This window comes from Rhipicephalus sanguineus, chromosome 7, assembly GCF_013339695.2.
Source record: "Rhipicephalus sanguineus isolate Rsan-2018 chromosome 7, BIME_Rsan_1.4, whole genome shotgun sequence".
Lineage (NCBI taxonomy): Eukaryota > Metazoa > Arthropoda > Arachnida > Ixodida > Ixodidae > Rhipicephalus > Rhipicephalus sanguineus.
Window position 1 is genome coordinate 145,480,340 of NC_051182.1, and position 19,471 is coordinate 145,499,810.

The 19,471-nt window shown below is 45.2% G+C and overlaps 2 protein-coding genes across 2 annotated transcripts in view; one reads left to right on the plus strand and one right to left on the minus strand.

Annotated features, from left to right (window-relative positions):
* LOC119400171 (uncharacterized) overlaps positions 1-16,696 on the plus strand; it is a 54,639-nt gene extending 37,943 nt beyond the window's left edge. The window contains exons 13-16 of the mRNA XM_037667159.2: positions 2,829-2,892; positions 12,704-12,866; positions 14,351-14,471; positions 16,585-16,696. The gene's annotated coding sequence lies outside the window, so the exon portion shown is untranslated. The remainder of the gene's footprint in view (positions 1-2,828; positions 2,893-12,703; positions 12,867-14,350; positions 14,472-16,584) is intronic.
* On the minus strand, positions 7,277-8,188 carry LOC119399115 (tigger transposable element-derived protein 6-like). Its single transcript, XM_037665930.1, has one exon. It carries the CDS (start codon positions 8,186-8,188, stop codon positions 7,277-7,279), a length of 912 nt encoding a protein of 303 aa, XP_037521858.1.
* Positions 16,697-19,471: the final 2,775 nt, after the last annotated feature.

A 19,471-nucleotide genomic window follows, 5' to 3' on the forward strand; every position in this document is an offset into this window, starting at 1 on the left:
TTTGCAGCAGAATGGAGCTCCCGTATAGTTGATGGTGAAAGGAAGCGCAATTCATTCAAAATCTGTAAATGTCAGCCGTTTTTTAAGTTTATTAACTGCAGAGCTGTTTAAGCTTGAGCTTGGTCTGGTCAGAGTGAAACGCAAACTCTCATCATCCTTAGTGCTGCCGGACATGAGCTATGCATGGTGTTGGCAAAAACCCTGCTGGCGCATGCTTTCTTCGTTCTCTTCTTCATCTTCTGCATAGAAAAAAAAGAGAACGAAAGGGAAGAAATAGACAAAAAGAAAGAGGAACTGGGAAATAGAGAAAGAAAGAAATACAGGAAGGGAGGGAAAGAACTAGATGGAAACAGAGACAGAAAGGAGATAGACAAGAACAGGGCGAAACTGAAAGAAATAGAGAGGAAGAAAAATAAAGACAAACAAGGAAGGCTGCCAAGCCTCGCTGTTCTTTCTTGCTCGGCACTACTAATGCAAAGCTGTTTAAATCTTTTACTTTTTTTCTCATTCAGAAAGAGGAGCAAAAGCTAAAGGCCATGTAGGCTGACAGATGTTCTTACTACTTTGTGCATTCAGCATGCACTCATACGATTTACAATACAAGGTAAAAGAATAGAGGTAGAACATCATACATACACATCGTGAATATATAGTATTTCTATTTGCTCTATGCTCTCGAGTAGTAATGGCCAAGAAACCATTAATATCGCATCGGCGGGACCTTTGTGCCGGGATATATGTGCTAACCTTTGCAGTGAACCTCCCCTGAACTCATGTGCAATCTTTTTGCTCACTTTCTCAAAACAGCCTTTCTGATTATCTTTCAGTTTTAGTTTCTGGTTTTGGTCCAATCGCAATAAGTATTTTTTGTCACAAAGGGGAACTGGAGATTGCAAGACGTAAGATGCGGACCTTTATGACCATTAAAAAATTTTAAAATATGGTAATTTATCTTGGGTGCCAAACTGGGGTTTTATATATAAAAGTTTTCCATTATATATTTTCAGCTCAAGTTGACCTGTGACATTCATTCTGACGACATTGCAGTTCTGATGATACTAGATTATTTCGATACGCTATTATTCTTCCTAATGTCCAGTATTTTAGAAAGAGCTCACCAAGTAGCACACGCTGTAAATATCGATTTTTAAACGCTGCAAAGCTACTCATTACACAAGCAAATCGGGACAATTCTGATTTTAAAAACAAAGGGCGCTTGAGCTTCGCCTCCAAAAAGTAGAACGTCCTAGCGTAATCGGGCCCCATTCACAACACTTTCTCAATCACTAGCCCGGCTTGACCTCTTGGTGGACACCTCAGCTATGCCATGAGGAAATGAACATCTGTGCAGGTAACATTGGCCATTTAAAACTATCCTAGAATGCCTACTGCGAGCTCAGTTGCGAAGTGCCCACTAAGGCATAAATCTTCCATTTGCATATTGGCAAAGTACCCACTCCGTGTCCGTAAAACAACGTGCTCACCTGCGCAGCTGCACACTTTGCTGGTGCTGTTGCTGATAATGATAACTATGTCTGCGTACCTTATAATTGGTTGGTCTTTAAACCAACCACTTGTGCAATTCACGTTTTGACACATGGTGTGATTCTGCGCTTCTCCCGCACAATGTTGCAGTTGAAGCCCTTTATAAGAGGCACTAATATAACAGACATTTGGGTATAAGAGACACCAGTGTACATACATCGAAATAGGGGTTGGTCAGAAAATGAGAATGTTGTACCCTGCTTATAAGAGACACTTCATATAAGGGACAAGAACTGCTCCCTGGTATAAAGGAGTTCAGCTGTGCATGCATTAAGGGCACTCCTCGCACTATGTGACATTCGTGGGGTTTTTTTTTCAGAAACACTTTCAAGCACGGGCATGGCTTTGTGGTAGTGCACCTGCTTGCCTGGCTGAAGTCCTGGGTTCGATTCCCACTCATATTGAGGATTTTTATTATTTCTTTTTTTGCATCTATCTTGAATTTTTGCTCTCAGACAACACTGAATTTCAGTGCTCAACCAGCACCACCGTCACCGATACCGGAATACCTGCAAAACAAACTCTTTAACATTATCGCGTTGAGGCACCCACATATAAAAATAAAAGTTAAAGGGGTCATGAAGCACCCCTTGGGCTTGTTGAAAAAACACATCCTGCGGAATGCTGACACGGCTATGAACTGCTCAGCCAAATATTGCAGTCGTGCGCACCGCGCAAAGGCTACAAGCGGAACGCGAAGTTGCTGTTTTCTCAGGCGCCCTTTTTCAAACAGAGGCCGGTTCTCACTCTCGTCGGTGGGCGGGGCGTCTGCCGATTGACGTCGCGGTCTGCATCGCAGCGTCACAAAAGACATAGCATCCTCATTGGCCAATAGCCGACGTAAATCGAGAGCGGGGTTCGGATCAGATGCGCTTCTTGCCACGGGGTGCCGCACTCCTCAGTACACAGTAGCCGCGCTCGCGCACTTAAATCACAGCGGGAGAGCGATCGCGTTTCATGACGCACGCTGACGTAACTTCTTTCCCCCGTGCCATCTCTCCCCGTGTAGCTTCCAGTGCGCTTGTCGGCACAAGAAAAGAGAGAAAGCGCTGAGAGCGTGCGCCCAAACCCCATAACTCCGCTCATTCTTGACGGATTCGAGAAATTTTTACAGCAATCAATTCGGGAGGCAGTAAACTCCGATACTGAGGTCATTAGATCTTTACTTGGAAAAGTGATTCATGACCCCTTTAAAGTGGAGTGTTTGAAGTGTTCAGGTGTTTTCTTGGGGAAACGTTTGAAGTACTGGTGACCTGAATTCCTCTTCTTTTTTTGTCTTCCAGGAAGGAACGAACATCACAGAAATACTCCATGAGCTGCCATGCACCCCTACTATCGTTGCACTTGGTATTCTCCCACACGATTTTTCATTTGCATTGCTATTTACTCGTGAATGATTAAGTAGCCCAACTAGCATTGGCTTTGGCTTCACCGCATGTTATCTGCTAGCTTTCTGAGGTGGGGGGTTAAATGACAGCAATTGGCAGTAAAGGATATAGTATACTCCCTGTTTCCAGCACACCTACAATTGCTCTTTGCTGAAGAGGCAATATGAACTCGCTGCAGGAAGTGATAGCCGATGTTTATAGAGATTTAGTGCGATCAGAATGGCAAGTTCTGCCATTTTTGGTGAAGCAGAAATCAATGGTACAATTCTTTTCATTGGGCAATGGGCTTTCCTGAACGTACATAAGGCAGCTGAAAGATTCAAATGTTCCTTATCTTTAGCATATTGCATTGGCGTTGTTTATTTTTATCTGCATTAATATGGTGTGGAGATGAAAATTCCAGTTGATGATAACCGCAAACAGCCTGCATCATCATTTTATCACTGTTGCTGTGAACTTTTCGGGAGATCTTGCTGTGATTGCACACACAAAATATACAGAGCTCAACATGTTTGTCAAGAACACTGGAGCAGTGCATTCCGGAGTGAACGGCATCTCAAATGCAAACACTCAAATGCCCACTGTGCCCACTACACCAAGCTGACTCCGAGTGTGGCTTGGCTTGGCCTGCGGTTTGGCCGTAGTAGACATTCAGCAGGTACTTGACTGGCTAAAGCCAAAAGGCAACCATTACATGTAGCAAGAAACATGGCCTTCAAGATTGGCAATCATAATTTTTGTGTGGATTTTGACCCTGGCACGACCTCCAGCAACTTTTCAATCTACATAGAACTTCGTTGATAGTTTCCGGAAAAAACGCGGAAAATAAACGTACGATCCGAATCAAGTAAAATTGAGGCTGGCAGGGCCGTTTTAAGGTGCAAGGGCAAAAAACATTTATTTTAGAGCTGTGCGAATAGCAAAATTTTGGGTGCGAAGCGAATTCGAATATTGAAGTGTGAGTGCGAATCGAATCGAATATTTTTCAAATATTTCTCGAATATTTTTCTAGTACTTCGAAGCGAAATTGCAGTTAGAGAGGATTCCTAAGCATATTCTTATGAGATAGCAACATGAAAGTGTTTCTTTTCGCTAGGTTGATGAAACACTAGAGGGGTGGTGTTTCATAGTTTTCTTATCAAGAATGAGGTAATGTAGAGGCCGAATTCTATTTATCTACATGATTTGGTGCAACCAAGGTGTTGCCGACAACACTTTACACATGATACGCAAAGATGCCATTTTCTCAGCCTCTCCTCCTCTTTCAACTTCTGTGGAAGCCCAACTGATGTGGTGGACAACGGTGTGCTCCCTTCAAGTCCGGAGTTCCAAATCTGCCTCGTAGACGTCGATATATAAGAACATCTGAAATTTTGGATGCTAAAAAGCTTTGGCTTCCGATTTTTCGGACTTCCTGCCCAAGTTTCAGGTCCAAAACAGCATTAATTTAGCCCCCACCTCTGCCACATCTTTCATCTCCATGTTGGAACCAGCGTTTTCTTGAGTTAATACATTTGCGACCGTAGCAGAGCTTCAAAGGCAGCCCTGCCGCAATGCCGAGGTGTGGTGAGGTGAACCATATTGAAAATCTAGGGACCACTTCCAATCGGACGTTGACTGTGTCTTGGCAAAGTTCGACCGTAACGGAGCTTGAAAGGCAGCCTTGCCGCAATGCCGGGATGCGATGAGGTGAAGCATATCAAAAATCTAGGACCACTTCCAATCGGCCGTTGACTGTGTATTGGCAAAGTTCGATCGTAGCGGAGCTTGAAAGGCAGCATTGCCACAATGCCGGAGTGTGATGAGGTGAAGCATATCGAAAATCTAGGGACCACTTCAAATCGGACGTTAACTGTGTATATTGGCAAAGTTCGACCGTAACGGAGCTTGAAAGGCAGCCTTGCCGCAATGCCGGGGTGTGATGAGGTGAAGCATATTGATAATCTAGGGACCACTTCTAATTGGATGTTGACTGTGTATTGGCAAAGTTCGACCGTAACGGAGTTTGAAAGGCAGCTTTGCCGCAATACGAGAGTGTAATGAGGTGAAGCATATTGAAAATCTGAAGGGGTCACTTTCAATCGGACGTTGACTGTATTTGTTTTTGGGAAGTTCGAATAGTTCGAATAGTAAAATTTCAGTGCGAATCGAATCGAATAGCAAACCCTATTCGAAAAATATTCGAAATTTCGAATATTCGCACACCCCTAATTTATTTCTCAAAAAACATGGAGGGACTCTTCGATTTTCAAACTCCTGGCATCTCGCTGGCAGCCAGAGGTCAGCCAGCTAGTTCCGCTCCCGACCGGAAATAACGCCGTGGCCGTGTGTGTTGAAATCCTGAGACAACCCGAATATTGCAAAATCGAATTCTGGAACAACCAGCGTAAACGTAAAGAAACGCTACCGCCGTGTCAGCAGACAAAACTTTGCGCTGCATGAGCGTCAGTTCTTTCTGCATTGCCGCTTAAAAATGTGTGGCTAGGTTTGCCGAAGAGCGGAAGTGACATTCTCGAGCATACGCATTTGGGATACGATCATGTACGTTCGCAAGATCACGCGCGACTTGCCCCGTCCGTGAAGAAACCTGCCGCCCCGCTAAAGCTCAACTCTGCGCAGTGCACGTAAGAATCGCGGTACAACACGATACACGAAATCTCGCGAAAGTGATAAGCATCCCCGAAAGCAACAGCTGCTCGCGGCTATCGCATATTACGTCGCCCACTCGCGCTGATCAGTTTGCGTTCTGTCTTAACTTGAGACATGCACTGGTATGTTCGCCGCCACTCGTGATCGCACCATCTCGCACGGCAGAACGCGCCTTAAAAGATAACGCCCAGCGTAATGGCAACCGAAGGTGAAGTCCCCAAGCGTCGCATTGCGATCTCTCGAGTTCTGACAAAGATGGTGGCGAGTGCGCATTGTCTCGTTCTGGCGTCTGATAACCAGAACCTCCCAGATATTTTCCAGAACAAATTTTTTCTGGCAGCTCCTGACGACCCGCTGGTAGGCAGAATTTCCCAGCCACAGAAAAATGAGGAGCAACCCGAAAACGAACGCGCTCCGGGAGAAAAGTGTGGGGGAAATTATCGGCCATATTTACTGGGCACAATGGCGGCGCTGCTATGGTCACGTGTCGTGGCGTGTTGTGCAGCGGCGGCGGCCACAATTGCGTTTCCGTAGGTCTTGTACCGAACCGTGGCGGACTGGAGGAGCGACAGCCTCCATTCTTTGGGCCACACTGTTAGTTCCCCCGGCTGTTGTAGCCATGGGGTCTGGACAGAAGTGTGTGGAACGAGTGTGCATCTGTACCGTGCTACCAATGAAGGATTTGCAATGCTCAGCAAAATCGCGCCAGGTGCTACAGAAAATACTTTTTTTTTTTTTTTTTGAAAGCTGTTTTAAGATTTTGACGGCCAGCGTCACCGCCTGCCTTTGGGTTGCTGTGTGCTTGACAGAGAGCGGCGTTCGAGCAATTCGGAGAAGACACGAAGGGGACTGAGCAATGCGGAAGAGACATGGAGGGGACAATTGAGCAAAGCAGAGAAAGCGCGGAGGGGGGAAAGGCACTGCGGAGATGCCGCCGTCGCCGCGTGGCGGCTCTCTGCCACTTCGCGCTTCACAAGTACACGAGAGGGCCCTTTTTGCACACATGAATGATAGTTTCTGTGCAAGACGTATCATACGACCGCAATAACGTCGAAGTCTGGGTCAGTTGGTACATGACGCTGAGGCAAAAACCAGTAAAAAAAAGACTCCGGAGAGTCCTTGTGTGTGTCACTTCTTCCCCTTGTCCGGCGTCTTTTTTTGACTGGTTTTTGCCTCAGTGTCACATACAACCGCAGTTTTCCGCGATGCTGAACGTTGATGCCGAATAATCGTATCTTCTGGGAACGTATTAACCAGAACGTGTTACACATAGCTGTATTGGGTTATTTTTAATTTTCGTGATTTTGAACGTAGGAACCGGGAAATCGTACTAAGCAGGAACGTATCAACGAGGTTCTGCTGTATTGTAAACATCACTTACAGCGTGTCATGACGTTCGACGTCGCACCCACTCATTCAGCCGGAGTCCAAAAAATCTAACGGCATACTGTGGGGCATCCAAATTTTCAGTCAGAATATTGCATTACTTCAATGATGGCGGTGCTGCAAAAGTGTCAGAATAAACGAGCATGTTAAAATTCTCAGCATCCAAATAAGCGGTCGGGGACATATACAGTAAAAGCTCGTTAACTCGGATCTCACGGGACCGGAGAAAATGTCCGAGTTAACCGAATTCCGAATTATCGAATGGACCATGAAAACAAAAGGAAAACTTACACGGCACAGACAAACCTTTATTTCTTAAAAAAGTGGGTTATTTTTGTCTGCCTCGCCGTCGGAATTTCTGACAAAACGATCTTATTTAGTCCCATCAGGTGGTGGTGCGCACGTTCACTGTCGCGAGAACAAACGCAGAACTCCTCGAGGATAGCGAGGGCTTTGGCGGCCTCCTGCACGGTGCGGCGACGTCGCGTCGGCTCATCCTGGCCGTCATCATCGGAACAGTGATTTTGGTCCTCTTCAAGCACTTCCGATAATATATCATCGTCAGTCAGCGGACCAGCAACGGCAACATCAGAGTCTATAGCGACGTAGTCTAAAATCTGGATGCCACTAGGAAGGAGAGAGTCAAAACGAGTGTCATTCACCTCGTCATCCATATTTCCAGTGGGCTCGCGGGTGTCCTCTGGAGTGGCCTCTGGAGGAATATCCGAGTCGTCAGGGCGGACAAAGCCGCTGTGCCGGAAAGAATTTGCAATGACCGCGGGCGGCGTGTCGCTCCAGACATGCGCTAAAATGTGAATTGCGGTCAGGAGACTCAGGTCATATTCTCGCCCTGCTTCCTTGCACAGCAGGATCCGTTCCAGCACATGCTTTCTGTACCTGCTTTTTACGTGCTGAATTATCCCTTGATCCAGCGGTTGCAGAGCAGCCGTCGTGTTTGCAGGTAGAAATACAAGTTCGATGCACTCCAGCCCTGTCACTCTGGTATGAGCGCTGCAGTTGTCAACTAGAAGTAAAACCTTGCGCTTGTTAGCGGAGAAGCGGCGGTCGAGTTGGCGCAGCCAAGCTTGGAAAATATCCGAGGTCATCCAGGCCTTTCTATTGGCGCGATATTGCACAGGGAAGTGGTGAATGTTCTTAAAACACCTTGGGTTATGTGCCTTCCCGATGACTAGCAGTGGCAGGCGCTCGGTGCCCGACATATTTGAAGCGAGAAGCACAGTGATCCTTTCTTTGCTCCTCTTCCCTCCAACGCATGGGTCGCCCTTGAACGTAATCGTTTTGTCCGGCAAGGCTTTAAAAAAGAGAGCCGTTTCATCGGCATTGAAGACGTTGGCAGGTTCATAACGAGCCAGGTACTGGGGAAGCTCTGTTGTCTTCCAGTCAGCAATACGCCGTTCATCCACTGCTGCTTTTTCTCCGCACACGTTTCGAAAGACCAACCCGTGCCTTTCTCTAAAGCGGGCAAATAAGCCTTCAGACGCACTGAAAGATTCGATGTTCATTCTCAGTGCGTACCTTTCAGCTTGCTGACAGATCAACGGTCCACTCAAGGGAAGCTGGCTGTTCCGCATGTCTGTTATCCACCGCAGCAGTGCGTCTTCCAGCTTCGGGTGTGCTGCCGTCCTTAGTCGTTTTCGTTTTCCGGTGAATTTGCCGCTGTCAAACGCCGCGAAAATTTTTTCTTTGTTCTTCACGTAGTCACTTAACGTGCTTCTCTTAACACCGTACTTTTTCATTATCTCCTGTCGAGAAACACCTGCGTCCACGTCTTTCAATATCATAACCTTTCTTTCAAGATCATTAGCTGGCTGCTGTGGCCGCTTAACTCCTGTGACGGTCGCCATCAGCATGAAGCGTGACGGCGGCGGCAACGCGCACAAACACAGCCGCAACACGCGAAGTCACAACACAAAGAACCAAGACCCGAAGTACACCAGTAGGCGTAGCGAGCAGCTGCTGTTAGTAGACACTGGATGCGCCGGTGGCCCAAGCGCTTCCGCCGGGTGGTGACTAGCGCCACCTAGCCACTTCCCCCCTCATTCACTATCATCATGATCATATTCTGCTGCAGTTCGCTCGGTTTCGGTTTCTCCAAAACTCCGGTTCCGCCGTCGGTTATGGCAAGCGGTGCTTGAGCCTCCAAGCCGCCGAGATCGCGCGACTCTGGAGTCCCGATAGCCCTCTCCGGAGTTGTCCGAGATAACTGGTGCGCGGCTAAATCCCTCCGAATTAATGAGCATTTGACCTCATTGAAATATACACAGTTTTGCCGGGACCGCGCCGCGAGTCCGAGTTAACCGAATTTCCGAGTTAATGAGGTCCGGATAAATGAGCTTTTTTAGACAATACAGATTTTTGATAAAAATTCTATGACAGTCAAGCTCTTGTCGTTTTCACACATTAACTCTATGTCGAGGGTGAAATGCTTTCCCGCAGCTAAAATGACGTTGACGTGACTAATTCACAAAAGCTCGTTACTTAGCTTTTTAATTATTGACTTGAGGGCGGGTATTTATATAACGAAGTTGTAGTGCGTGCCAATTTATGGCATACCTATTTTTTAGAAAATCACAAAAGTTGCACATACTTTGAGATATTCGTAATCGAATTTCAAGGGTGAAATCAAAACTGATCACGCCTGGTGCGCACGAAGCGCGGCAGAACACTGGAATGACACATGACAGGGATGTGATGAAATTTGAATGAGGATGCGCCAAAGCAGAATTTGGTAAGAAAAATCGGCAAGCATTTGAAATACACTGGTAGACAGCTTAACGTTTGCGTGCGATGGGTGGTGCCTATCTGTTTCTTTCTTAAGCTATAAAGAGGTGCGAAAAACTATTTTGGCTGTCTGCAAGAAGAAGCGCCGCAGTGGCCGCCCCTTAGTTTTATGCTTCCCAGACAAGGAAAAGGTTGATATTGCGGTTTTCTTGTGCACAGTTCGAAAGAAGCAGATGAGCACCAAACACTGCGCGCAAAAGTAAGGCGATGCGCAGGCGCTTGTGAGATGACTTGCAGCTTTTCACGGAAACATACAGCCGCGGTGTGCTGTCATTCAAATTTAATCATTCCCATGTGACGGGTAGTTCCGGTCTGACGTAGCAGAACGGTTGTGCTTCGTGCACGCCGGGCACAATCAGTTACGATTTTGACCTCGAAGTTTGATGATGAATATCTGGAACTACATGCTAGAGCACTGCACGGGCCGATTTTTCCGGCCCGGGCCCGGCCCAGCCCGAAAACGCTATGCTCCGGCCCGCCCGAGCCCGGCCCGGTGTTCTTAAATGTGGCCCGTACCCGGCCCGGGCCCGAAAGGTCTGGGCCCGGCCCGGCCCGGCCCGGCCCGGCCCGTTTCAGCTAGTTATGCCTTGAGCATAAAGAAGGCACTGTCCAACCTTCGGTTATTGTGAAGATACCTGCCGCACACAAGATATTTTCTAGAGATTGTTTTAGGAACTTCTTTCAGTGTCACGACTTTCACTGGTACTGTGCATACTTTTGGTGAATTACGCGCGTAACACTCTTGCGAAATGATTGCAGGGCAATATAAAATATAATTAGTGATAGCTGGCTATTTCATGTACGCACGCAGTGCTAACCACGCAGTCTCATTTTTGCATTTCAAAGAACAACTACAAAATATAATACCTGCATAAAGTGGAGAACAACGCATGGCAGAAATTTTTAGGTTGAGTCTACATCAACTGCATACGAGCTAGGGCTGTTCAGTAAAAGTAGCAAGTCTCCTGCAAACTTCATCTATTGCACAATGCAATGAAAAAAAAAAAAAACGTGCTCTAGCTGCTTCTGAAGAATACGCCAGGCTGGGCAGCGTTGCATAAATTAAAGCTGTCGTGTTGACGCCTCGGCAGGCAACTGCACCCAACCTACACTACGTTTTTGTGTTCAAAACAACAAGGTTCTTTGTCCCACCCTTCTTCCCCGAGTCACCGCCACCGCTACTCGGGGAAACGAGTGTCTCTATGGTCTGGCGCATCAGCACTAGTAATGGGAAAATCAACAACGGCGTTTGCCCTGGGTTAAGAGTCGCTCCGCATCTTGCTCTTAAAATGCACGAAAAACAGCTCCTGAGATATTGATGACTCACAAGTAGTGTTGGCCAGTCTAAGGGCATGCGAGCGTAGCTGCATACTCGGAATGTTTCCCTAGATACCAACGCGCACACTTTATATATACACTAATCTAGGCAGTTAATAATATTAATAATAATACTTGGGGCTTAACGTCTCAAAACCACGACATGATTATGAGAGACGCCGTGGTGGAGGGCTCCGGAAATTTCGACCACCTGGGGTTCTTTAACGTGCACCTAAATCTAAGTACACGGGCCTCAAACATTTTCGCCTCCATCGAAAATGCAGCCGCCACGACCGGGATTCGATCCCGCGACCTTCGGGTCAGCAGTCGAGCGCCATAACCACTAGACCACCGCGGCGGGGCCAATCTAGGCAGTTTACCGTTGCTTTCTTACACGGTACCCAAGAACGTCTTTCACTCACTATAATGGCGGAAGCTTATATTAGGCGTTTCTTGAAATCCCGAGTAGCATACCGATGGAGCAAAATTGTAGACGTCTTGTACTGTGCAATTTCTGTGCACGCCAATGCACTCCAGGTGGTTTAAATGACCCGGAGCCCTCAACGACGGCGTGTCATATAGTCTGGGTCGCTTCGGGAAGTTAAACCCCACAAAACAACAAAAACGAAGCCACACAACGTACACACGCATTTATACCTATACGTATGAGACCCGGGCCTAATACGGGCCTGGCTCAGGCCCGAGCCCGACCCGAGCCCGAAGATCAAGGGCCCGTGCAGTGCTCTACTACATGCAACTTTTGTGATTTCTAAAAAGTAGGTATGCCATGTTGGCACGTACTACAACTTTGCAATATAAACACCCGCCCTCAAGTAAATAATTAAGAAGTTAATGAACGAGTTCTTGTTAATTAGTCGCGACAGTCATTGTAACTGCTGCAAAGTATTTCCGCCTCAACATGGAGTTCGTCTGCGGAAACGGCAGTAACCTTACTGTCACATGTTTTTACAAAAAAATCTGTATTGTCTAAAAAAACACTCTGTATGTGTGTGTGTGAAAAAATAAGTGCAGGTGCACATACAAAAACAAAACAAAAAATACATTTATTGAATCTTTTGACCGAGGATCGGTCTTTTTCAAGACCAGTCCCTGGGTGAATGTATGTATTTTGTTCTTTGTGTATGTGCGCCTGCGCTTTTTATGACTTTTTAATCACTGCATCTAAGAAAACTAAACACCATTTTTTGGCATTCAACAACCAACGAGCTGACACGCTAAGTATAATTTGTCTTTCTTACGTTAACTGTATGAGGAGCCAAGCTTACGATAAAATTGCATTTGGCTTGAAACTTAATCCAGATGTTATGTGCCCTCATCCCGCAGAAACATCTCAAATAATTGTTGTAGACTGTTTCAGTGAGCACCTTTATTGTTTTTAAAATATAGTTCGACTTTGCAGTCACTGAATCATGTGTGTTCTTGAAAAGCACTCTACATTGCAGGCTTCAATAGAAGCCAAAGAATGCTTTCGAGTGCTCCGATTGCAGCAAATGTATTGGCAACCTTTTTCTAAAATTGCTTTACCCGTCACATCGCACTGATTATGAATAACGAAGTGATTTTGATTCATTGCTTTGCCTGCCATCTTTTTGCAGGAAGCATTTTCCACAAGGAATGTTTCGTGACCTGCGAACAGCAGATCCTTTTCACAGATCCAGTAGACTTTTCGGAGGCAGCCTGCCTTTTACTTCTGAGCTACTTTGTTTTCAACTTAGCCTATGCAGATGCTGTTGCCACAACTCTGGAATTTCTTCAGAGGTGAGAGATATGAAAACAAAACATGTAATGATAAAACTTGCCATTAAGAATTATTTATTTGCTTTCAATTGAGGTATAAATTGGAACACCGAGTGGTGTAAATTGTGCCTCAATGTGACCAAAATTATTCTTTTCTCAAATTCGGAATTTTTTTCTTGTAAAAATTACACTTCAGCGGTCGGAAAATATTTTTAAAGCAAGATATACCTTCCACAGAGTAAGCATTCATTGCTCAGATGTTCGTGCATAGTGCAATATTTCAATGGAAGAACTGCATAGAACATTTTGGTCATATGTCTGGAAGCCTATATGACAGAAAAATTGTAGTAATATTACTTAGCTTCGAACACGTTACACGAACACCTTTGCCCAATATGTAAACCAACTTTGGTATATAAACTAGAAACAATACTCTCAGAATAAATTTTCTGACAAACAACACACAGAAGACACTCTGCAAAATTTGGAAGGCTCTCATGTGACCAAAAAAAAATGTTTTTTCTCTGAAATACGCTAATAAATTTGACATAGTTGCCGAAATGGCTGGGACGTTTGGCATGGAATGACCAAGTTCTGGTGTGGAATGACCCGGATGCTGTGGCGGAACTTTTTTTGCATGATGACATGCATAGAACATGCATTTTTATTATGTAATTATGACATTTTAGCATTTTCATGCAGCCTAACTGGGTCCCAGTGGACTGAGGAGTGAATAATATAGTTTAAAAAACATTATCTCTTTCATTTCACAGCAGGATAGAGAACAATAAAGTGTTAATATTTTTTTGTCTCTTTTCATTTTTCAACACTTTTTCATTGTACTAACTGCTTTTTAAAATTACGGAAATTATCCACTCGTGTATTCCGAAGAACACCTCTGCAAGATTGCATTGCTGTACGGCAACTTGAAGGGGGGAAAGAGATAACATGCGCAAACTCAGAAGCAAGCACAAACATCAGTTTCACAAAAGAGCAGTTACAATTAAGTGTTAGTAACACACAACTTTGTTAAAACTTGCCTTTGTTAAAATTTGGGTTCAGCACTGTGTGATGTGCACACAGAAGAAATGCCTTGGAAAGGGCACTTGTCATTTATGCTCTTGAGCACAGATAATGAACCAAGACCTTTGCACTTCACCAGACAAAATCAGCGCACACTTCACAAAGATGGACACAAGGAACATGAGGCAGAGGCGGTGTTTCTTGATGTATTTCTTTGAATGGCATATTCCTTGATGTATTTTTATGTTGCTTAGTCAAACTTTATTTGACCATTCAAGCGGGTCAAGCAGAATTACATTAGAGCCACACAATAATTAGCTTACAAATTGCAAATTATTAGGACTCCAATTTTTTGAAAATTAAAGCAACCTTGTGATGCTTTGAAAGCAGGAACAGACGAGATTGTGTCTATGACTCTATAGGGAAATCGCATGGAGCCAAAGTAAATTTCCAGCTGATGTACTCTTTGCTATGCCTTCTAGGGAGATGTTCACCATCAACCCACTTAGAGGCAGCAAATGTGGGAACGGACGAAAGTCTAGGACAGCAGTGAGCGGTAAGATAATGAGACTGGTGCAGCACCTGCGGTGAAGGACTGAAGTTGTAAGTTGACTTTCACTGGTGTTACACTCAAACCTCATTATAACAAAATCACATCTGCCACGAAAATAACTTCGTTATATCCGAAAATTTCTTATAAACGTTTATTTGTAGCACTGTATCTCTGACAAAACTATTCTTCATTTACTTCGTTGTAACCGATAATTCGTTATATCCGTGTTCGTTATATGGAGGTTTAAGTGTACTTGCTGATAAGTTGTAGTATTTTGCTTGTGCGTGTGGAGCCTGATATCCAATAAGGGTGTAATGAATGCGCGAGTTAGAAACAAGTCTGAAGTGCTCAACCTGTGAGGAGATTTATGACAAATTTTTATTGAAAGAATGCTGAAGCACTTGTTTTTGCAGTAAGGCACCATTTCCGATAACGGGAAATTTTTCATATTACAGCAATGATGTTTTAGAACAATTTAACAGCAGCTTCAGGAAATGCACGCCCACATTGTGTGACAGATTGCACTGCATTTTCATTATCATATTTTGGAGCCCACTTACACGGACACTGAATAGCAATGCAATGTTTAGGTTGTGGGGTCTCTGTCAGACTCTAGGAACAAATGCAGTAAAACCTCGTTAACCCTGATCTGACGGGACTGGCAAAAATGTCCGCGTTAACCGAATTCCTGATTATCGAATGCACCATGAAAACAAAAGGACAATGTGCTCAGCGCAGACAAATCTTTATTTCATGAAAAACTGCGTTATTTTTGTCTGCCTCTTCATCGGAATTTGTGCTAGAACGATCTTCTTCAACCCCATCAGGTGGTAGTGCGGACGCTCACTGTCGCAAGAACTGACACAGAACTCTTCGAGGACAGCGAGGGCTTCAGCGGCCTCCTGCACGGTGCGATGTCGCGTCGGCTCATCTTGACTGTCATCATCGGAACAGTGATTCTGGTCCTTTTCAAGCACTTCCGATAATATGTCATCGTCAGTCAGTGGACCAGCAACGGCGACGTAGTCTACAATCTGGACGCCACTAGGAAGGAGAGACCTATCTCCTGTCGAGAAACAGCTGCATTCACGTCATTCAATATCATCACCTTTCTTTCTAGATCATTTGCTCGCTGCTGTTGCCGCTTCACTTCGGTGACGGTCGCCATCAATATGAAGCGCGATGGCGGCAGCAACGCGCACAAGCACAGCCGGCGAATGCAATATGCACTAGCTCGCACGCTACGCGCGAAGTCACAACACAAAGAAACTAGCAGCATAGGCATAGGCGTATACACTGGATGCGCCGGCGGCCCAAGCGCTTCTGCCGGGTGGTGACTAGTGCCACCTAGCCACTTCTTCCCTCTCATTCACTATCATCATGATCATATCCTGCTGGAGTCGTTCGTTGAGTTTCGGTTTCTCCAAAACTTTGGTTCCGCCGTCGATTACAACAAGCAGTGAGCGCTTGAACCTCCAAGACACCGAGATTGCGCGACTCAAAGCGTGGAGTCCCGACTCCGGAGTTGTCCGAGTTAACCGGTGCACGGCTAAATCCCTCCGACTTAACGAGCATTCAACACCATTGAAGTACACACAGTTTTGCCGGGACCACATCGCGAGTCCACGTTAACCGAATTTCAGAGTTAACGAGATCCGGATAAACGAGGTTTTACTGTATACAGTACACAATGTAGTGTAACGAACACGTGGGCATTTATTAGCGCCTTTTACACAACGGTGAGCCCACCAGCCGAGTTGTACAAATAACTAAAGTAACACAACGAAACACTAGAATGCCAATATAAAAAGCCCACAAAGCGTAAGACACACAGTGGACAAAATCAAGCAAAAGATAATCTAGCATTCTGGCTGAACTTAGATTCTCTTCAGTGTCCCTTTTACGGCATCCACACAAAAATTGTTGTTCGGATCTTTTCTTGTGAACGCTGCTTTTGTTCACTCGTTCAGGCATTTTGGGGATCATGCCCCTTCCACTTTTAAGTATTTCGGTGTGCTGTGGATATATTAAAGCCTGCTGCTGTGTGTCTCAGTTATTGTAAATCAGATAATCAGGTGCTATATGTAATTGTGGCAAAGGTTACCTTCTTTCTATTGGTTCAAGTGTCTTAATCTTCTTTGTTTCTTGTCTTTTTTTTTTCAGGTGAGCCAGTGTGTGAGCAGTCAAGTCAAAATAAACTCCAACTGTTTATGTTCAGAGTGGCTGGAGGTTCACTGTTTATTTGGCAAGAAGTAGATGCACATTTCCTTTAACAGTTGTGAACTGCTTCACACTTTGTAGGAAGCACAGTGAATTCTACAAGCTCTGCTGAGGAATATGTGCCAGATAGGGAGTTTTACTAAAGGAGCACTGACATCAAATTTACGCATGTCAAAATTTTTGCATCCACGAGTAGTTGTCGACCCTCTAGTAGCGATTCGCGACCCAAAATACAACTGAGGGACGAATAATTATCTGTTTTATTGATTAATATGACCAGTATCTAGCACGATTCAAAACAGGTGGCAAGACAGCCAATTTGTAGCGCTGGCAGCGCTTCCTCAAGATCCCCTTCAGACCGCGCCCCAGCTGATCACTTGGCCACAGAAAGGAGTGACGCAACGCTCGGCTGACATTTCGTCTGCTAGGCACACACATGCAGTCGTGTCATTGTCACCAGCATTGCCGTCTCTACATCAAAACTGTTGACAAGTGATGAAAACAACATTCTGAACTTAAATTCGCCGCTATTTGCAACGTCATGAATCATTTTCGCTTCGACACTTTGCAAAACAGCTATTTAAAAAATGGACGCCGTTCCAAGTGTTGACGAAGAGGTGCCTGAGAACAAACACTTGGGCTATGCTCACTGGTATGCCTCAGTTAGCTATATTAGAGAATTTTGGCGTGCACAGCATTCCACTATATGCAAAAGTGTTTACGGAATATCCGAATAGTGAATTCACACCAGTGGAGCAGTGGAATACGTTATAGGTTTCTGCAACAATTCTGTACTTTCCAGGTCCGTGCAACAAATTCCTGTAACTCCGCTCGTACATGACGGATAAGTTTTGCAGCAGTTGATTCGTAAGGCAATAAGCTCTTAATGAAACCATTCGACGATTACTCGGGAAAATGTTGCAGGGCCCCTTTAAGAAGTCCGGAGTGGCCTCGCCCTGATGACCGACGCGCAGCAGGCAATCGCTTCTGCTAACGAAATAGTCCCGCGCATGCACTCGCAATGTTCTCCAAAGGTGGAGCCACCAGTCTTCCGGCTCATGACGTCAGTCTAGAACGCGCGTCAATTGTAGCAGACTTGTGCACATCCGCCTTTAGAAGTCTGAGGCATTTCCTATTCATGAGGACGACTCTGCGTTGCCCCTATCAAATGGTATACAGATTATTCAAAGAAGCGTCCTTGTATTTGGTTAACCAATTTACATGTTATAGCTGAACAGTACAATGTTGTATCCTTAGGATTGTCGGGCTAATTTCCCAGCAACTAAGGCAATAAAATAATTTGTATGGGGCACCTTTCGCAAGCCTTACTCTTATTCCTAAAATACAAAATTTTGCATGTCTGGCCGGGATGAAACATTTTAATTTTTAAATGAAGGGATCCAGACACCGACCAAATAATTTTTAAATCGTTTTGGTCTGTGTCTGGATCCCTCTTTAAATTTTGGCTGTTCACAAAAGATGGAATGAATGTTACGTTCAGTCCATTTCATAAAAACCTGCTGTTTCAAAGTTACGTGGGATTATCTGGAAACATTGTCCATTCTACAGTTTGCGCCATTTTTGTAATGGTCTATGATGCACATTTTAGGAAACGGTAAGTTAGGTTTACATATAACGTAGCAAATTAGTAAGGAGTCTGCTTTGTGTAAACTGGTGTTTAAGTTACATCTTTTTAACAGAGTATTCTGTGTTCAATATACTAACGTAGAAATTTGTAAGAGGGCTCCGTTTTACGGAAACCGCTGTAGTTTGGTAATGGAAAAGTGCTCCGCAACGGTTTACGTTTGGCTTTGTACTTGACCTGGGGCAGAATTTTTTTTCTGATAGTACCTGATGCAGATAAAGCAGTGATCAATACAATCGACTAAAAAAAATATAAGCTGTACGTGAATTCAATCGCTGAAACTCTAAATCCAGCTCTAATTCTTCGGAATTTTGTAGCACGGGCAACCCAGCGATTCTTTGGCAATCGTGCGCTTGCCGAGGCGGTGGCGCGGCGCGGGTCTCAGCCGGACGTTTCAGAAGAGTTTTTCACGACTTGAGGTAAAATATTGCGATTAATTCTTGGTTATTTCTGTAGCTTATATTATTGCAGACCTTTTTAGTTTATTTTGAACGGGTTCGGAACGTTTTTAGCCTTGTTTTGAGCCTGTATTGACCAGTGCGTGGCCATGCGACATGAGACAGTAGATGGACGCCAAACCGGGCCCCTAAAGTTCTACGCACTTGCAGGGACTGACAACTGATTTTTCCCGGTGCAGTTTTTTTACACGGCGCAACGAGGAGCTCCGCCTCATTAGTGATTAAACCTGCAGCGGTTGATTCCAAAAGCGCGTGGATATTTTGTAAGGAGAATTTTTCAATCTGAGAAGCCGCTAAAAAAGTACGAATGCCTCCTCCAGCAACGCTGAGAATTGATAGCAATTCCGATAGCTTCCCTCGCAAGATATGTTCATTATGCTAAATGTTCTAATTTCACAGGAGTGAGTGCAACTTTGTTTGACCACCTTCATTTTGCCATTTTCAACCGTTTTCTTAATTTGAAAGAAGCCGGTAGAAAAATTACACCATTTCCCGCTAAAGGGGACCATGAGGCGATGCGAAGCCGGAGCACTCGCACGATCGCGTTCCGTTGGCGTTCGTTGGGCATGCTACCGACCTCGCGTCGTGGAACGCGAAGAGGAGCGCTACGCGCCTCTTGTCTTCCCTCTAGCCTGGCCGTTCATTCTCATAGGGCGAGCGGGGAGCGCGGTCGGCAGGCGTGCGAGAGGGGGGCAGCGTAGGAGAGGAAAGAGGGGGAGGGGACGCG

Coding starts and splice junctions, on each gene's coding strand:
- LOC119399115 (XM_037665930.1), bottom strand. CDS start 8,188: ATGTCGGGCACCGAGCGCCTGCCACTGCTAGTCATCGGGAAGGCACAT.